At 34.7% G+C, this 19,978-nt stretch overlaps 1 protein-coding gene across 7 annotated transcripts in view; it reads left to right on the forward strand.

Moving 5' to 3' along the window:
- LOC127720719 (uncharacterized) overlaps positions 1-19,978 on the forward strand; it is a 65,237-nt gene that overhangs the window by 11,424 nt on the left and 33,835 nt on the right. For all 7 annotated transcript variants that reach the window (XM_052227491.1, XM_052227490.1, XM_052227484.1 and 4 more), the window contains 3 exons: positions 3,998-4,086; positions 5,957-6,019; positions 11,287-11,349. In XM_052227491.1, the coding sequence (XP_052083451.1) occupies positions 4,034-4,086; positions 5,957-6,019; positions 11,287-11,349 (179 nt within the window). In that variant the 5' untranslated portion in view covers positions 3,998-4,033. The remainder of the gene's footprint in view (positions 1-3,997; positions 4,087-5,956; positions 6,020-11,286; positions 11,350-19,978) is intronic.

Below are 19,978 nucleotides of genomic sequence, written 5' to 3' on the forward strand. Positions count from 1 at the left end.
AGAGTAAGTAACGGTGGCCAAGTATTGCGGCATGATCGTGAAAGATCGGCATGGGATTGTGAAGGAAATCTTATCGAGAAGTTCTATGCAAAGTCAATACATAATCTAATTAACTGAATTGTAAAGACAAATGAAAAACAAAATGTCTTTCACAACGGTTCAACATTATTATGATTGTTTTTATAGTTAAAAAGAACACAGGGAATAATGATCGTAAATGAATTTTATTTATAGTTAACAAGAACACAGGAAATAATGATCGTAAATGAACCAATTTTAATGAAAAAAACCTGTTTATAAGTATTCACGGAAATCATTTAAGTGATAGAGCATTGTTCATGGAACAATATTGATAATACAGCTGTGTTTAGATATACAATTTATTTCACAAAAGGGCCCAATTTCTTTAATCTATATCACGTCGTGGCCATTTTCAAAAGTCATTCAATCTTTTATTTATATTCATAGTAACAAAGTTCCAGGTATGTACTTAAAGGTTCTAAAAATATTTTGACCTCTTCTAACCAAATCATTTGAGCTTGGAGTCACGGAAATCATTAAAGTGATAGAGCATTGTTCATGGAACAATATTGATAATACAGCTGTGTTTAGATATACAATTTAGTTCACAAAAGGGCCCAATTTCTCTAATCTATATCACGTCGTGGTCATTTTCAAAGGTCATTCAATCTTTTATTTATATTCATAGTAGCAAAGTTCCAGGTATGTACTTAAAGGTTCTAGAAATATTATGACCTCTTCTAACCAAATCATTTGAGCTTGGAGTTTTTGTCTAAAACAAACCTAAGACGGAAATCTTCACCATGCTCAAAATTCTATTGGAAGTAAAGCTTAATACTGTCTTGGAATACAAATCCACTCTTTTGGTTTGAGACGTCCCTTCAATATACAATTTTACAAAAACATGTATAATTTACAATTTTGCATCAACAGTATTTCAATAGCATCATATAGCATCAATACAATTAAGATTTTACAGAAACAAAATAAAATAAATACTTTTTTTTAAAGAATATTGATTAAGATTCTTTGATATTTAATCTCTAGTTGGATTTAACAGTTCTAACCTGTAAATGAAACAAATACCACTTAACTGGCCCTACCTCTTTACATTATCACAGTATTTCAGGCTGTAACAAAAATATCTTATTACTGAACATATAATTATAAAAACTAAAATATTGTTAAGTAAAGCCATTTTGTAAGATATTAGAAAACTTTATGCAAGAAGGACATTCTCATCCAAATTCAAAATGTCAAATGAAAAATTGGAAACCCATCTTACATGTTTAATTTCGCTCAAACCAGTGCTAGGGGACGTCTTAAACTTGCAATTATGTGAGTGTTTGTTTGCTCCTTGTTGAAGGCCTCACTGTGACTGAGATGAAGAACAGCAATAAAAGTGCTGTTCCTTTGCTTTTTGTGTGTTTTTTGCTGTGCATGTACTGATTGTGTGTCATAGATGGATACCCATATCCTTTCTTTTCTATTAAACAAATAACCCACAATGCTTTCCTCCATAAAAATGGTACCATGCGCTACAAATTTATTGTTTTCGGATATAATTCGGCATACTTTGTTGAAAATGAGTCCGAAAATAAAACATGCTATTTCGAAGAACAAGTGATCAGTATGCTGGAGTTTCTCGTTGACAACATATTTGTTGAATTTGGATGTCAAATTTTACCAGCAGGTTGTCGGTACTCCTATCGGAACCAACTGTGCACCTCTCTTTGCCTACCTTTTCTTCTTTTCATATGAGTCGGGAGTTCCTTCAAAAATTTGTAAAAAAAGAAGATCAAAGAAGCCAGATCATTTAATTTCACATACTGGAAAATTGATGATGTTATTTTCATTAAAAGTCAAAACTTTTTTTGATTGGTTTGCATTAATATATCCTCCTCAACAAGAGATTAAAGAGACAACAGCTTCCTCCGCCTCATTTCTAGACATTTACCTCGAACTTGACTACAGCGGTCATCACAGTACCAGAACCTATGACAAACGAGACGATTTCAATTTTTAAAGTATAAATTTTCCTCATTTTAGCAGCAATATACTAACTTCACCTGAGTATGGAGTATGTATATCTCAACTCGTACGATATCCAAGAACTTTCAGCTGCTACTCAGACTTTGAAGAACGTCATCGGTTTCTGAACAAAAGATTGACGAATCAGTGTTTTGTCAAAGAAAGTATCGTCCTTTTTCTAAAAAAAAAGTTCATCGGAAAGTACCCAGACCTAATATATAAATATTCAGTGTCTACTTCAAAAATAATACATATAAGTCTCGAGTTATAGATTTGAAGTGATGAAGTTTTGTTTCTCTTTTTATTTACCTTACAGTTTTCCCTTCATTTGTTTATTATGCTGTTATGTTCCTTTTTAGTCCCATGACTCTTGATGTGACTGGGTATTTATGCATCTAGCTATCGGGGTTTTGGCTTAAGGCGTACCTGGTGCAGATGGGTCCAGATGTGCGATTCGGACGCAAGAGGTTTTTACAGTGTTGTTTTCATTTTGTTTAGCCTTGTCTTTATATTTTATTGTCCTATCTTACACATAAAGTTTCAAATCTATCATGATTAATTGGAATGTAGATCCATTATTTATTCTGTAATGATTCGCATAAGGTAGTGTGTTGCATTTTTCTTAGTGCACATTATTATTAATGAAGTTGACCCATTTTGACAGACATGTTTGTTTTTCTGATTTTTTTTTACCTTTTAATAACAAAACGGACATTTTCACAGATTTTGCAGTTGAATTGTATTAAATTGCATTTGCGGTCCGATACAAGATCTTTCATGATCCGATCGCAAAACCTGACCACCGTTATTTATTTTTTCTCGATATACCGAATGACAGCCATGCAGGAGGATTCTGGATACTTCTAAATTCTAATTTGTACTGTAACATATATATTTACACGAACTACTACATTTTGCCATTTTTTGATGTATAAGTACGCAGTCACGTCAACATATGCATGCTATTGAGTTTTGTTTTGTTTTATGTAAAGTAGGATTTCGGATTAAATTAATTGGTTTTAAATTTACATGTTACAGTATTACTGAGCTACTTTTAAACATAAACACCTACAATGTAGTATTGTATTGCATTTGATAGACACATTGACGAGACACACTGAAAAAGCCATTTGTTGAGCCGAAGTACGATTCTATTACATCTTATAAGTATATTATAGCTATCTTAAGAATTTTTAATGTTTTCCTTACATATGCAGTTTCGTCTATTCTAGATGATTCGATAATGTGCTGGTATGTCTTTTTTGTACACTTCTATATGTGGTCTATATCGGCCATTTTGTGTTTCTTTATATATAGTGAGAAAACAACCCAACAACAAAGATAACCGAAAAGTATTATTATTTGGACTCTGCAAGATTTAAAATCTTCTGTTTTACAACTTTTTTAATTGTAGGTTCAACAAACCATTTGCATTCGGAAAATGCCTGTATCAAATCAGTAATATGACAGTTGTTTTCATTAAATAAAGTTCAGACGCCATTGCGGCAAGTCTGTAAAATTAAAAGGACGTCGTTTAAAGAAGCCAAATATTGGACAACAAACAAGACATGTAGATTAGAGGGAGATAGAATTTGCCGTCGATTTGGAATCTTATTTTATTATGTCGTCAGATTTGGACGTCGATTTGAGGAACGGACGTCGATCAGAACCGGACTTAACACACACATACACACACACACACACATTTATATATAGATAAGATAAGATAAATTTTATTTCCAATAGAGGACCCATTATGGGCATAATCAGTACAGTGATTTTTATATTTATCAATTACAATATAGACAATATATATGCATTGCATTTTTTTTTCTTCATTATTTTAATGTTGCCAATCGCTTTAGATATACACTGATCTTTTCTTGACATGTTGCGGAAAAACTATGTAGTCCCTTGAATAAAATACGAACATAATGTATTACAGATAAACAGAACGCCACCAAATCTTACGATTTGAGCAATGGGTATTACTGAATCTAAGTTAAAAAAATATCGTTCAAGTCAGGAGAAACAGTAAGTACAAGAATTTGTTTTAACAAATGTGTCTCTGTAACTAAAACAGAAGGGAAAAGAATTTACGTGTGAAAGTTCCGGTTAATTTTTTTTTTTTTATTGTCATCCTGCATATTCTAGTTAAAAGTAATCATGTTGAAATTGATGTACCCAAAGAACTTTTCGGGTTTGAATTTCGATTTAAAAATACACTGTAATTTATAAAAATTAAAATAGCTGAATAAATTTGTGTATGTAATTTTTATCTTTTTCATCAAGACAGCCTTTTCTAATTTTATTAGCTAAACTCTGGGTTATTACCGAAGAACGATTGTACCTATTGAAATGAAATATGTACATTTATTTGAAGGTCCTTAACAAGTGTTGTTACTGTGGTGTCAATTGGAAAACCTTTTAAATTTTGCTTTCCCCCCCCAAGAATGGATAGATTGAAATGAAAACAAATTATTATGAAACAAAGTTCCTTAGAATATATACTTACCCAAATAATCCAGTCGTCATTTTCCACCGATCTTCGATTGCTACATTTACCACGTAAATAGGAGAGATCGATTACGGGTAGGGACAGAGTTATTTGGGTAAAGAATATACTTACCAAGTGCTATTACTGTTGTCCTGATGACATGTCAAATATTGCCTCGAGGGTATCATTGGTCCGATTTCCATAGATCTTCTCCTAAATAACCGCCTCTGTGGTCTCATGGTAGCTTGTCGCCTCGAGTGAGGGAGTTCGTGGGTTCGAACCCCGACCGGGCCAAACCAAAGACTTTAAAAATGGTATTTGCTGCTTCTCCGTTAAGCACGCGGCATTAAGGAGTAAGAGCAGACTGGTCGGCTCGGAGTCAGAATAATGTGTCCGGGTAAGGTGACATGTCTTCCTGCAGACTGTTACCTTGTGAACTTGAACGATAAAAATCCGGCTCAGCGTGTCGGTCTTGTACAAAGCAGGGTGAATAAATTCATATTACATTAACATGTTCTCGTCCTGAATATGCATATTAATTTGCCACTGGACGTTAAATATTGTTTTTGGGCAGGATCTCAACAAGTGTTGTTGCATTAATATTGATCGGATATTCAATATAAATATTTTTTTTTGAAAAATCAAATATGGCTCCAAGGGGCTAGCAAGGCTTATATTGAATCGATTTTTAAAGATTTTCATCTAACAAACCATTGAAGCCATTGAAGCCAAACTATGCATATATGTTTTGTGTAGATCTTTAACAAATAATTTTACTTTGATGCCAAGGTCAATGTTGACATTTAAACTATATTTTCAAAACAGATGAAGTGACAAAAACATGCCGGCATAATTTCCATTGAAGATATATTTCCCAAGTGTTCAAATGTAATTTAGATAAGTTCAATATGGATTCAAGGGGACAACGATCTTCTTTTCAATAACCACTGAAGCAATTGAAACCAAACTTCCAAATATGTTCTATATATTATTACTTTGGTCATGATTCGATGTCCCTTCTTTGTTTTATTGATAATATAAATAAATATCAGCGATTCAGGCTCCATTGGGCCTCTGGTTTTTATTTCACATGTTTCTTAGACATAATTAAATACGTTATATTAATATGTGTTAATAATTGAAATATTTTTTAATACGCGAAAAAAAAATATTTAAATTAAAAATACTATTTTTCTTCAACAAATAGTTTTTAAATTGAATCAACTTTTTAATCTTTAATCAACATTTAACGAGAAAAGCATGTTTCTGTGCATACAATGCAATATCACGATTAAAACTATTAATATAATGTCGTATTTACACATATTTGAAAGTACTTTTAATTCTATTTCTATATTCAATAATGTTCATGAATAGCAAAATCATTTCTTAAAAATATATTTTCAGGATAAAACGACTAGAAAAAAGAATGGACCAAATTTTCACAAGAATGAACAACGGTGAATTAAGGTAATAGTTATGTTGTGCGCGCACACGTGTGTAAAAACTGCAGTCATTAGATATTCACTTGCTTTTGTACATGTAGTAGGTAATCCTGATATAATGGTAACAGTTACCAAACTTCTTCACAGATAACATTGCATGTTAATGCAAAGAATGTCAGAAATTGCGAAAATTAACAAATAAAGGACTAGTCTCTCCCCATGTGGTCCTCATTGGCAATATATTTGAACACCAAATTCTGTGGACGCTTGTAGACACCATTGCATAAATGGTAAGAATTTCAATTAGATTATTCTCATGCATAGGGTACCTAACTACAGAGAAATTGTTCAAAATTGTTTTTTCTTCTTTCTATTTCTCTGTTTTATATATGTTGATAATGGCTGTTGAATGTTCGTCTATTTGATATTTAAAAATCATCAGAAATTTGAATAGGACAATTATGCGAGAGTTATATTTTTCACCACGAAAATCCCAAAGTTGCTAACATTTGAAATAAATAAGAAAAAAATCAATTCAAAAACAGTTTTTTAAGATTAATTCATTAGAACCCAATGGATAAATTTAGTAGGCAAAATATTTCATTTTTCACCAAATTCTCGAAATGTGGATACCCCTGGAAATAATGGCATCAGTTACAATATCAACAAGAAATGATTGTAACAGGATGCTGTTACGAAGTCTCCCAAACGAAGCTCCCATAATTCGTAATTCCCAGGGTCGCCTGACATTGGGCAACGTCCAGTGAAAATTGGTTTGGTCCAGTAAAGTTATATGCATTAGTGATGCCTGGGGACTAACCTTGTATATCATTCAAATCATCTTGGCATGACAAACCAGAATATATATGGTTTAGGGGTGGGGATCTAGACCATTTACAAGATACTAGAACATTGGGGGTGGGGAGGAACCCCTGGGGACTGGCCCTTTACGTCATTCAAATGTTCATTACATGACGAACAGGAATATATATGGTTTAGGGGTGGGGATCTCAACCATTTACAAGATATTAGAACATTGGGGGTGGGGGGAACCCCTGGGGACTGACCGTATACGTCATTCAAATGTTCGAGACATGACAAATAGGAATTTATATGGTTTAGGGGTGGGGATCTCAACCGTTTACAAGATATTAGAACTTTCTCAAATGGCAGGGGGTCGGGATGACCCCTGGGGACTAACCCTGTATATCATTCAAACCATCTTCGCATGACAAACCAGAATATATATGGTTGAGGGGTGGGGATCTTGACCACTTAGATGATATTAGAACTTTCTTAAATGGCAGGGGGTGGGGGTGACCCCTGGGGACTAACCCTGTATTTCATTTGATGTGCTTTATCATGACAAACCAGAATATATATGGTTTAGGGGTGGGGATCTCAACCATTTACAAGATATTAGAAACTTTCTCAAATGGCAGGGGGTCGGGATGACCCCTGGGGACTAACCCTGTATATCATTCAAACCATCTTAGCATGACAAACCAGAATATATATGGTTTAGGGGTGGGGATCTTGACCACTTATAAGATATTAGAACTTTTTTAAATGGCAGGGGGTGGGGGTGACCCCTGGGGACTAACCCTGTATAACATTTGATGTGCTTTATCATGACAAACCAGAATATATATGGTTTAGGGGTGGGGATCTCGACCATTTACAAGATATTAGAACTTTCTCAAATGGCAGGGGGTCGGGATGACCCCTGGGGACTAACCCTGTATATCATTCAAACCATCTTAGCATGACAAACCAGAATATATATGGTTTAGGGGTGGGGATCTTGACCACGTACAAGATATTAGAACTTTCTTAAATGGCAGGGGGTGGGGTGACCCCTGGGGACTAACCCTGTATTTCATTTGATGTGCTTTATCATGACAAACCAGAATATATATGGTTTAGGGGTGGGGATCTCGACCATTTACAAGATATTAGAACTTTCTCAAATGGCAGGGGGTCGGGATGACCCCTGGGGACTAACCCTGTATATCATTCAAACCATCTTAGCATGACAAACCAGAATATATATGGTTTAGGGGTGGGGATCTTGACCACTTAGAAGATATTAGAACTTCCTTTTAAATGGCAGGGGGTGGGGTGACCCCTGGGGACTAACACTGTATTACATTTGATGTGCTTTATCATGACAAACCAGAATATATATAGTTTAGGGGTGGGAATCTCGACCATTTACAAGATATTAGAACTTTCTCAAATAGCAGGGGGTCGGGATGACCCCTGGGGACTAACCCTGTATATCATTCAAACCATCTTAGCATGACAAACCAGAATATATATGGTTTAGGGGTGGGGATCTTGACCACTTACAAGGTATTAGAACTTTCTTAAATGGCAGGGGGTCGGGATGACCCCTGGGGACTAACCCTGAATATCATTCAAACCATCTTAGCATGACAAACCAGAATATATATGGTTTAGGGGTGGGGATCTTGACCACTTATAAGATATTAGAACTTTTTTAATTGGCAGGGGGTGGGGGTGACCCCTGGGGACTAACCCTGTATAACATTTGATGTGCTTTATCATGACAAACCAGAATATATATGGTTTAGGGGTGGGGATCTCGACCCTTTACAAGATATTAGAACTTTCTCAAATGGCAGGGGGTCGGGATGACCCCTGGGGACTAACCCTGTATATCATTCAAACCATCTTAGCATGACAAACCAGAATATATATGGTTTAGGGGTGGGGATCTTGACCACGTACAAGATATTAGAACTTTCTTAAATGGCAGGGGGTGGGGTGACCCCTGGGGACTAACCCTGTATTTCATTTGATGTGCTTTATCATGACAAACCAGAATATATATGGTTTAGGGGTGGGGATCTCGACCATTTACAAGATATTAGAACTTTCTCAAATGGCAGGGGGTCGGGATGACCCCTGGGGACTAACCCTGTATATCATTCAAACCATCTTAGCATGACAAACCAGAATATATATGGTTTAGGGGTGGGGATCTCGACCATTTACAAGATATTAGAACTTTCTCAAATGGCAGGGGGTCGGGATGACCCCTGGGGACTAACCCTGTATATCATTCAAACCATCTTAGCATGACAAACCAGAATATATATGGTTTAGGGGTGGGGATCTTGACCACTTAGAAGATATTAGAACTTCCTTTTAAATGGCAGGGGGTGGGGTGACCCCTGGGGACTAACACTGTATTACATCTGATGTGCTTTATCATGACAAACCAGAATATATATGGTTTAGGGGTGGGAATCTCGACCCTTTACAAGATATTAGAACTTTCTCAAATAGCAGGGGGTCGGGATGACCCCTGGGGACTAACCCTGTATATCATTCAAACCATCTTAGCATGACAAACCAGAATATATATGGTTTAGGGGTGGGGATCTTGACCACTTACAAGGTATTAGAACTTTCTTAAATGGCAGGGGTCGGGATGACCCCTGGGGACTAACCCTGAATATCATTCAAACCATCTTAGCATGACAAACCAGAATATATATGGTTTAGGGGTGGGGATCTTGACCACTTATAAGATTTTAGAACTTTTTTAAATGGCAGGGGGTGGGGGTGACCCCTGGGGACTAACCCTGTATAACATTTGATGTGCTTTATCATGACAAACCAGAATATATATGGTTTAGGGGTGGGGATCTCGACCATTTACAAGATATTAGAACTTTCTCAAATGGCAGGGGGTCGGGATGACCCCTGGGGACTAACCCTGTATATCATTCAAACCATCTTAGCATGACAAACCAGAATATATATGGTTTAGGGGTGGGGATCTTGACCACGTACAAGATATTAGAACTTTCTTAAATGGCAGGGGGTGGGGTGACCCCTGGGGACTAACCCTGTATTTCATTTGATGTGCTTTATCATGACAAACCAGAATATATATGGTTTAGGGGTGGGGATCTCGACCATTTACAAGATATTAGAACTTTCTCAAATGGCAGGGGGTCGGGATGACCCCTGGGGACTAACCCTGTATATCATTCAAACCATCTTAGCATGACAAACCAGAATATATATGGTTTAGGGGTGGGGATCTCGACCATTTACAAGATATTAGAACTTTCTCAAATGGCAGGGGGTCGGGATGACCCCTGGGGACTAACCCTGTATATCATTCAAACCATCTTAGCATGACAAACCAGAATATATATGGTTTAGGGGTGGGGATCTTGACCACTTAGAAGATATTAGAACTTCCTTTTAAATGGCAGGGGGTGGGGTGACCCCTGGGGACTAACACTGTATTACATCTGATGTGCTTTATCATGACAAACCAGAATATATATGGTTTAGGGGTGGGAATCTCGACCATTTACAAGATATTAGAACTTTCTCAAATAGCAGGGGGTCGGGATGACCCCTGGGGACTAACCCTGTATATCATTCAAACCATCTTAGCATGACAAACCAGAATATATATGGTTTAGGGGTGGGGATCTTGACCACTTACAAGGTATTAGAACTTTCCTAAATGGCAGGGGGTGGGGATGACCCCTGGGGACTAACCCTGTATTTCATTTAATGGGCTTTATCATTTAGAACATTTTCAATTAAAATGATTGTGTCTATCACAAACGGTTTTCAATTTATAATCATTTGAAAATTTAAAAAAATAAAATCCCATAGGGTTCTATAGTAAAACCCTCTTTTCTTTTTGCCCCTCAAAGTACCCCTTTATAAACCCCATTGCACAAACAAAACCCTGATTGCACCACTAGACATGTTAGTCTAACATATTGTGAAACCCTAAGTTATTCTGACAAGCGGTTTTGGAGAACGGGTGCGGACAAGTTCAAATTTAAAAGCGGCGGAAGAAGAAGAAGAAGAAGAAGAAGAAGAAGAAGAAGAAGAAGAAGAAGAAGAAGAAGAAGAAGAAGAAGAAGAAGAAGAAGAAGAAGACGAATAATAAGAACTGATCAACAACAATAAGTCTTCCCAAACTTCGTTTGGGAGACTTAATTATGGGTGTCTGTGTCCTACACAAGCATGTGCAAATGGGTCATTTGCTGTTAATTCAGTTTTCTAGTTACGCATGCTTTCAATTGCGAATAACGTTGTTTTCACGTTACACTTTGTGCTAGAATTTCCAAAAAATCGCCAGATTTGGACTAAGACCGGGATATGAACGTAGATAACTTATAATGTTCATTTTGCAATACTACTACAGACATAAAATTTATAAAAGAAAAACACGTTTGTCTATTTCGGAGTTTCCTTAAACACATTGAACGATGGTATATTTTTCAGAATAAATAAAGTTGAAGAATCACACAACAAAGTTGTTTCAGCCTTAGATGAAACGAAGAAAAGGTATTATACTATTTTGAAATTATGAGAACTGCATAGTAAACTATAAATAATAGTAGACATTTATTATGAGATAAAACATTTCAAGAACTTTGAAGGTGTGGTGTGAATATTGTCCAAATTATCTGCACAAAATTATCATGTTTTGACAATGATTTATTATATATATCTGAAATTAATGACATTGGAGCATATAATGTACACGTATCCAAAGATTTGTTTTACTTAGCATCGGAGCTTTTGGAATTCAAGTGTGGTTTATTTTGTCTAGTATGATAAAGTTCAAGTTAAGTCCAAATTTTAGCATAGTGAACTTTGTCCTTAACTCCCAACACTTCTGTTTGAATTAAATGCTGCACTGAACTGTGTAAAGACTTGTTTATTATTATATCATACATTTGTTTACCTTTTAGATTAGATCATTTGTTGGTTCTTTTGTTTAGCAGGATGGTTGCCTCGTACCCCACATCTCATCTGTCAACTTTAATATTTTTCGTCACATGATCAATTATAGACAGCTTACGTTAATGAAAATATTCGAAAAAAATGTGGGTGGTAACTTATAGTTTTAAACATGAGCTTTATTTTGTGAACTTAGAGATATGTATCATATGAATATGACAAAAAAAAAAACATTTATCCGATAAGGCCTTAAAAGCTGTGTACGAAGTCCTGAAAATAAGAAGGATGTATCAGCTTTCTGTAAAATGTCAGCTTAATCTTTTTGACAAAATGATCAAGCCCATTCTGTTGTATGGGTGCGAAATATGGGGTTTTAGTAATTATGATGTATAAGAAAATTCTGTAAATTACTTTTAAATCTGAAATCCTCAACGCCAAATCATAATGGTTTACGGGGCACTAGGTCGCCATCCGGTCGACATATATATAAAAGTTCGAGCAGTATTATTTTGGGCAAATTTGATATCTGGCAAACAAGCAAAGTTTTCCTTTATATTATATCAACTTTCTCGCCATAGGAACTCTCACCATAACATGCAGACTAAATGGATTCTATTTGTCAAAAAAATAATTTAAAATTGTGGTTTCTCATATTATGGGAAACACAAAATTTCATTAATAATGATCGGTTAAAAACTGTTATAAAGCAAAGATTGTTAGACCAGAATCCAAAATTCGTCAAAAGCTATTAACTACAAAATTGTTAAGAAAAACTGGGAATTTGAGGAATATTTTAATATTTTGAACTTTAAAGATGCCGTTGTTCTCCTCTGTCGATTTCGAACGACTAATAACAAATTGCCGATTGAAACAGGAAGGTGGTAAAACGTATTAAGAGAAAACCGTTTTTGCCATCAATGTAACAATCGACAAATTGGAGACGAATATCACTATATATTTGAATGTACTTTTTTCGATCAAAAACGTAAAGAGTATTTAACCTCCTATTTTGTACAACGACATACTACAGTTAAATTCTCTGAACTTATGTCGAGTACACGAAAACCAGTCCTGAAGAAACTTTGTTCATTTATAAAAAAAATATTAATACTTGTGTTTGTCCTCCTGGTAACCTCTCCCTTCTTTTGTATATATTGTAAATAGTTATTGTTGTTATCTCTAAAATTGAGAATGGAAATGGGGAATGTGTCAAAGAGACAACAACCCGACCATAGAGCAGACAACAGCCGAAGGCCACCAATGGGTCTTCAATGCAGCGAGAAACTCCCGCACCCGGAGGCGTCCTTCAGCTGGCCCCTAAACAAATATGTATACTAGTTCAGTGATAATGGACGTCATACTATACTCCAAATTTTACACAAGAAACTAAATTTAAAAATGATACAAGACTAACAAAGGCCAGAGGCTCCTGACTTGGGACAGGCGCAAAAATGCGGCGGGGGTAAGCATGTTTTAGGAGATCTCAATCCTCCCCATATACCTCTAGTCAATGTAGAAAAAACAAACGTACAACAGAACGCACAGTAAAACTCAGTTTAAAAGAAGTCCGAGTCCGATGTCAGAATAGGAAACAAAAGAAAATAAACAAAATGACAATAATACATAAATAACAACAGACTACTAGCAGTTACTGACATGCCAGCTCCAGACCTCAATTAAACTGATTGAAAGATTATGTCTTCATCATATGATTATCAGGCACAATCCCTCCCCTAAGGGTTTAGTATTATACCATCATAAAATATATGAGAAGAACATAACCCGTGTCATGCCAACAACTGGTTTTAGAATAAATATGTTTAATTCCGATGCAAAGACCCTGTAAGTGGATCAATATTAAAGCCAAAATATGCAATCTTTAATGACCTGACAACAGTTTCGTAACTATATCCCTTCTTAATAAGTCTGTTTAAATGTTGTGTTAGCTTTTGAGGTGAATACTGACATTTTTGTGCTTTGTAAAAAATATTACCATAAAAGATTGGATGTGAAATACCCGAACGTATAAGATGTCTGCATAAAATGTAGTAAATGTTTTGACTAGTTTATGATATCGAAAACCCTGGTACTGATGTCATGCATTGGCTTTATGAGAATAAAGAAATATATCCGCTTTTTCATTGTATACAAAGTGCGAATCCTGAAATACCATTTTAGTTGTATCTGTCATGTATTTCTGATCTAGAACGACAAATAAAGACGAAAAATTGATGATTTTTTAATAAAATAAGATTGTTTTAAATAAATTCATGATACAAATAATAGATGTAGACGGGTTTATATCGAGCCTACAGTCATCCAGGTGTGAAATTGATATTCAAATGTGTGAATATTTAGAATACTTACGAACAGAGCGTACAGGAGATTTCAAAGCAGCAGTAAAGGTTTTTTTTTTCCAGAAAAATATATCATTAATGTTTTATAACTTATCATAGTTGTTTTTGTATGTCTATATCTTTAACAGGAAGCTTAATACTAGATTTTACGATAAAAGAAAATAAACATTTTAACATCATCATTAATGTTTTATAACTTAAAACAGGTTTCATGATATCTATATTTTTAACGGGAAGCGAAATACTAAAATTTACGATAAAAGAGATGATTTTTCATTTCCTATAGTTAATTATCCATTTTTATTATGGTGACGTTCCCTTGGCACTATCTTATGGTGTTTATATATCTCAACTTGTTCGATTCGCTCGTGTATGTAACAACGAATTTAATTTTAACGAAAGAAATCTGTTTTACTGAAAAATTATTACACCAGCGTTTTCGATATCACAAACTTGTCAAAAAATTTACTAAATTCTATCATCGCTACAAGGACATCATTCGTAAATATAAATCAACGTGCAGACATCTTAAACGTTCAGGTATTTCATGTTCCATCTTAAATTGTAATATTCAATACAAAGCACAAAAATATCGTCATTCACCTCAAGAATTAATATTGATTCACTCATGGGGTCTTTGCATCGGAAATAAACACATAAAATTGAGAATGGAAATGTATTCTAAAACCAGTTGTTGGCATGATACGGGTTATGTTCGTCTCGTATATTTTATGATGGTATGATACTAAACCCCTAACGTGCATAAGGGATTGTGCTGGATATTCATATGATGAAGACATAATTTTTCGTTCAATTTAATTGAGGACTAGAGCTGGCATGTCAGTAACTGCTAGTAGTCCTTTGTTAATTAATGTTGATCATTGTCATTTTGCTTAGTTTCTTCTGTTACCTATTCTAACATCGGACTCGGACTTTATTAAAACTGTGTGTTTGTTTATTCCACATTAGCTCGTTGTATAGGGGAAGGTTGAAATCTCACAAAATTGTTTAACTGCGCCGCATTTTTGCGCCTGTCCCAAGGCAGGAACCTCTGGCCTTTGTTAGTCTTGTATGTTTTGTTTTAATTTTGGTTCATTTATGTGTTTCGGGGTTTATAGTGACTTGCATTTTCGCTGAACTAGTATACATTATTGTTTAGGGGGAAGCTGAAGCTCGCCTCCGGGTGCGGGATTTTCTCGCTGTGTTGAAGACCCATTGGTGGACTTGGGCTGTTTTCTGCTCTTTGGTCGAGTTGTTGTCTCTAGCTATAAAACCAGGTTTAATCCACCATTTTCTAAATAAGGAAATGCCTGTACCAAGTCAGGAATATGACGTTGTTTTCCATTCGTTTGATGTGTTTGAGCTTTTTATTTTGCCATTTGATAGGGACTTTCCGTTTTGAATTTTACTTGGAGTTGGATATAATTGTTTTTTTTATTTTTTGACACACTCGACGTTTCTATTCTCAATTCTATTTGTCCTTCTGTTTGTTGATATTGAGTTAAATTGCACTGTGCAGCTTTTGTTAAATTGCGATTCATGTTTCCTGTCGAAAAATGATACAATACTTTCACTTTCACTGTAGGGGCGTTTCATTTCTATTGTATATGCGGTACATTTTCAAAGTAGGAATCTTATTCATTTTTTTCAAATAGAGTGTTAATTCAGCCGACTCACTTTGTGACTGAAAGTCTAACGAATTACAAAAATGAATTCCGTATAAGTAGCATTTATTGCTAAAAATATTCAATTCTATTTTTTCTAATAATTCGTTCGGATATTTATAAACTTTGCTGGGTAGATGTGTCATTGGAAATCATACCACATCTCCTTATTCTTATAGGGTAAAGTTTATTCATTTCATCATTGAATACATACACCTTGGATAGTTAAGCATATCCACGGCCACCGAAAACTCTCCTTGTTTCGGTCCATATCTAGGGTACTATACTTCCAATAATAATAAAACGTCGTTAATGGATGCATCTTGCATATTAAAAACGTTCAAACAACGACCTACTTTTTACGCTTGAGTGACTGGTTACATTTTCAGTTTGGGTTTAATATATCTAAGATGCTATACGTCACGTATCGGTGCAAATTCATCAGTGCGTATATCTATGACATACAAAATCTCGCTCACACAACTAGACAAATATTTCACGCTTGAATGACTTTCGATAATTTATATGTCACATGTTTTAGATACAGAACAAAGGTAACAAAAAACAAGCTGGGAACAACCGTTGCCATATAGATTTTCTGCACGAGTAGTAAGGTCATTGTCCGAGGCGATAGCCGAGTACCAGCCCGTTTCTTTTGTTACTTTTGTTTTGTATTACGTTTTTTTTTGTATCTGACTTGTACGACGTTTTTAATTAGAAAGTAATACATTTTGCATTTGGAATACGATTGCATAATTAAAAAGATTAAACACAAACAAAATGTCCATATGGTTTATGTACTACGATGTTTGGAGATATTTAGTCTTGAATAAATTAGGGATTTTGTGTGAACACTAGAGCTTCTCAAGCAATTTCCGAGTAAAACTATTGTTGATTATATAATTACTTTAACACATATCAGTGACGTAGGAGTAGATTGAAAAAGGGAAAGACTTCTTAAAGTGTCAAGCAAAAAAGAAAAAAAGACTAGTCTAGTAGTTTAGAAGTAAGTTAATGTTCTCTATGGTAGCCATTTTATATTTCAATGACAAAATATTGCCAAAAAGTGTGTGCGGTGGCCGGGGGAAGGAGGTAAAACATAGTTTTGCCCTTCAATCTTTAAAGTGTGTCGAGCGGGTATTGCCCCCTTTCCCCGACTTCTATGTCCCTATATATAAATATATATATATATACCCCTCCACTCCAACAGAATACGTTTTGCTCCCCCATTTTGAAAGACGGGCAGCTGCCACCTACCCTGGCTCATACGCTCCTCCACTCCCAAATAAACAACATACGTACGTACAAACAAATAAAATGAATAACAACAATATGAATATCAGATTTAAGAAATTTAAAAAATCAATAACGTATGAAATTAAATAAGAAAGAGAAATAAGACAAACGTAAATACAACACGTATAAATATGAAATCAATAAAATGAAGAAAACATACGAATCTAAAAAAAAAACCAGATGTTTTTCTTTTTTTATGAGGAATTACATGTATTGAAAAATATTGGATTTTGTCTCGTTTTTTTATTTTTTGGATTTACATATTTTGGAAATCAAATTTTTCAGTTTATTTTCGTGCTTATTACAGTATTGTGATATTCGAGTAGACCCAAGTATTGATCACGTGACACAATATTTTTTCATTTTCCATCCCAATGTCCAAAATGATGATGTTGATACTCATTTTGCGCTATCACAATTCGACTTAAGGTTCATGTGGACCCTTTGGCTAAAATGGCTGCATTTTCACCTCAAAATTTACTCTTGAGTACAGACAAACCTGTGTATCTGGAAAAGTTTAAGGCATAGCATGCCCTAGATAAATAAAATTGAAATATATATTATGTTTTAGAAAATTAAAAACTGAACAGGATTTTGCATAGCACTTTTTTCATTCCTCCAGAAGGTGCCAAAATAAACTAAGTTGTGATTTGTGTAACGTGTAACCGGGCGAGGGCGTTTTAATATTTTTATCCTCGGGTTCGTACCAGTTTCCTGGGATTTGAAGAGCAAATGCAAAATTTTTAAAGTCAAACAGTTTACGCTATACTACTTAATATAAAAGAAATACTTCATAAAACGAATTTCAACACCTATCAACCTAACCCGAACCTTGTAAATTAAACTGTCTGATACTTGTTTAAAACCAAATGTTTGGAACTATAGGCTGAAACCTAAATGTATGGAACCTATTATAAGTTAAAACGAATGTATGGAAACTTTTTGAACTGGTGTAAACTTTCGTATGAAACTTTATTAAACAAATATGTCTTTAACTGTCGGAACAACAGGGTAGCACTAAGGCATGGTATGTCAGCAAACACTGACTGCAATAGTGAGAGATGTGAGACGCAAAACCTTAGCGCCAGCCCTGTTTGGACAATCTGTACCGAACCAACAGTCTCAGCCTTTCTATATTCTGTCCGCAGGTTCCAAGCACTTCACTTCACTTAAACTAAACATTCTGCCTGCTGTAAACTACTTCCTTTCCAGCCTTTCCGATGTTCACTGTCTGCTGTCTTCGGTACAAATGACAACTTGAACTGAATAGCTACCCAATATTTATACTTCGAACGCGGACCTCGAAGAGAGCACCCTAGCAACACCTGTATAGGTAAAGCGTCTTATAGCAACCAAGGATAAAGGGATGATTTCGATGCTGTTTTCAATGATAAAAAGATCAAATGGGAAATTCATAGAGGTATCGGAAAATATATAACTGTAGATATATTATAACATTCTTAAACTGTAAATTCGTAACCTTAAGTTGTGAACAGTATTGATTGACATGGACAATAGATACCTGACAATAATTGGTCATTTAAACTGTGTACCTGAGTGGACCATATCAAGTGAAACTCAACTGTTTGTTAATTTTATCATCTTCTGCAGGGACGAAAAAAAGTGCACTGCAAAATCCAGCTAAGTTTTAAATTTTCTAAAACATACAATGCATTTGAATTTTATTTATCTAGGGCATGCTATGCCTTAAAACTTTTCCAAATGCACAGTTTTGTCTGTACTTAGAGTAAATTTTGAGGTGAAAACGCAGCCATTTTAGCCAAAGGGTCCACATGAACCTTAAACAAATTCCTTGGAGGGGAAAACTGATCCTCCGTTTAGTTTGAAATAGACGATTCGAAAAATTTCAGCTTAACTACTCAGCAAACCGACGAGAGGTTTGTACATGGAAACATTTTATGGTTACAGTTACTCTTGCAGTCAGTAAATTCGTAGACACTTTATTTAATTTCAGCATTTTGGTACATAGTAAGCTTTTTTCATAAATATGATTTTTATGAACACTTTTCTTGTAAATTATTTTTACAAAAACAGGTTATTGGCTCAAAAGGTGTACGATAAAGTGTCTATGAACTGACTGAATGCATGAGTGACTCTATTCATAAAAAGTGTCCGTGTGTCTTCGTATACGAGCGTTAGCGAGTACTTGTCATGAAGTAAGGGATTATCATTCTCTTACAAACTTAGAATATTGTAAAGTGCTCAAGGCTCAAATAATCTCTTGATTGGTTGTATTCAAGAATTAGTTTCATTGTCAGTGCAATGTTTATAATTCATGCATGACTTCCTTTTCAGCATTTCATTTATGGATTAGTTTTAGTGATGTCAGGACTTTCTTATAATTTGGGAAATATTTAAAAAAATGCGTTATAGACATTAGGTGACACAACAGTACAAAGAAAAGGTAGGAATGGTATATGTTTCCTGATTGTGAGTATGAATGTAAATCATGTAATATTTTAGTGAGGAATTATCCTTTTTTTTAATTTACATTTTCAATCAATAAATACATTTGAGTTAACACAACTGATTTTATTTCAAAGCCAATATATTGGTCCGGATTTTTAAATCAAATACTATTTCATTCAGTCAGGGGAATGTTCAAATAAAATGTCTTTAAAAGTTTTAAATATATTCAAAACTTAAATTAATTTCCTGTTTTTTGTGTGTCTTTTTTTATTGGAAGATTGGGAATAACTATTTTTCCCAACTGCTGGTCCAGTAATCAGAGTTTGGAAAGCTAAAGATTTAGGTTATTTTTGGTTTTAGACTTTTTTTTTCTTTTTTTATGCATTGTTTTGATATTATTTAATTTTTTTTAGGAACTTGAAGTTATTAATATTTTCATAATAACATTAAAGGTACCAATTTTACTGCACCAATAAACTTCAA

This window comes from Mytilus californianus, unplaced genomic scaffold, assembly GCF_021869535.1.
Source record: "Mytilus californianus isolate M0D057914Y unplaced genomic scaffold, xbMytCali1.0.p SCAF_11, whole genome shotgun sequence".
In the NCBI taxonomy this organism is placed as follows: domain Eukaryota; kingdom Metazoa; phylum Mollusca; class Bivalvia; order Mytilida; family Mytilidae; genus Mytilus; species Mytilus californianus.